General features: G+C 43.9%; 1 protein-coding gene across 1 annotated transcript in view; it reads left to right on the top strand.

Annotated features, from left to right (window-relative positions):
- UTRN (utrophin) overlaps nucleotides 1–1,462 on the top strand; it is a 387,328-nt gene that overhangs the window by 125,879 nt on the left and 259,987 nt on the right. Inside the window, 3 exon segments of the mRNA XM_009646963.2 lie at nucleotides 910–1,071; nucleotides 1,423–1,459; nucleotide 1,462. The exon segment at nucleotide 1,462 is cut by the window's right edge and continues 85 nt beyond it. Coding sequence (XP_009645258.1) covers nucleotides 910–1,071; nucleotides 1,423–1,459; nucleotide 1,462 — 200 coding nt within the window.

Below are 1,462 nucleotides of genomic sequence, written 5' to 3'. Positions count from 1 at the left end.
AAAACACCCCAAAGTTGTGGCGGCGACACCAGTCGCGAAGCCACGTGTTAATAGATTGAACCTGCCTGCACTGCCCAGTGTCTCTGCCCACAACTGGAAGGAGCGAGGAAAAAATGACCTGCGCTCCAGAATCCTTCACTAACTGCCCCAAGGCTTTGAATTCTTTTTTGATTGCCCTCGGGCTACTTACCGCAACTTCATCCGCACCCACGTGGAAGAGCAGCAGGGGATAGTAGTCCGAGGGTCGGACCAGGCTGGTGGGGGGGTTTTTTTTTTTTTTTTTTCTGTCACTGCCAGAGTGTGGTCATAAAGGTAATTTCAGGTTCATCCTCATCACAGTGAGCATCATGAATGCAGTGCCCTCAGCTGGGGCTATGTGCTGTCATTTAAGTTAGCATTCACTGTTGTTTTTCCTATACTTCATTGCCATATAAAAACTATCTGCTTTGGCAGCTGCAGTGCTGACACACTGGGCTCTTGACAACTTTCCATGTTCGTGTGTGTGTATGTATCCACCCACTGGTCTGTGCATGTGTTGATAGTCTGATGCAAGTAGTGACATTTCAGATGAACTTAAAAAGTTTTGCTGTTGGAGGGAGAGGCAAGTTTTTGAAACTGGTGTGTTTTTAACAGAATAATTTCCTCCTGAGGTGATAGGACAGACCTGTTTTCACTGTCCTGTATATCTAGCAGCAGAATATATCTCCTTCTATGCCAGTGTTTGTCAGTTACTGGTATGAATCCCAGCAGGCTTCAAAAATTGCTGCCTTTTAGGGCTTGCTTTTGCTCTTTTTAGACAGTCCTTCTGGCATAGGATTTTTAGGGTCTCCCCAACATTGTTTTGAGAAAGTTTAATATAATTTGTATTGAATTTCCACTCCATCTTGTCTTAATTTTTGCCCCACATAGGCGGTGAGCCGGCAGATCGCCTTGGAACAGCAGCTTCAGACCATGCGAGAAACGGACCACATGTTGCAGGTCTTGCAGGAAAACTTAGTGGAGCTGGATAGACAGCTGACGTCTTACCTGACTGATAGGGTAGATGCCTTTCAGATGCCCCAGGAGGCCCAGGTATTCCAGTATAGCTTTTCAAAAACATTTTGAAATATCTCATGATAGTGCTCAGCCCAGACTTAGTAATTTATGACAGCTTTATTTCAGTCCTGTGCTGCCGTGCTAGGTTCTATCTTTTGTAATCTGGATTGCTTTCCTGTTTTAAGAAGGTTGTATTGAGTGACAATCTTAACGGCTTTCAATTTAACAAGCTGTCACCAGAGCCAGAATACTTTAAACAAACCTGGTAGTGTTTAAATTTTACAGAGTGGATTTAGTTCTGGTGGGTAGTAGGTGGTAAGCAAGTTCCTCTTACCTTCTCTGCAAGCAATTTTGTAACATTTTTTTCCTGTTTCTATGACGTGGCAGAAAATTCAAGCTGAGATTGCAGCTCATGAATCCACCTTAG

Source organism: Egretta garzetta, unplaced genomic scaffold, assembly GCF_000687185.1.
Source record: "Egretta garzetta isolate BGI_Z169 unplaced genomic scaffold, ASM68718v1 scaffold139, whole genome shotgun sequence".
Classification (NCBI taxonomy): Eukaryota; Metazoa; Chordata; class Aves; order Pelecaniformes; family Ardeidae; genus Egretta; species Egretta garzetta.
This window is presented reverse-complemented; position numbering and strand designations above follow the sequence as displayed.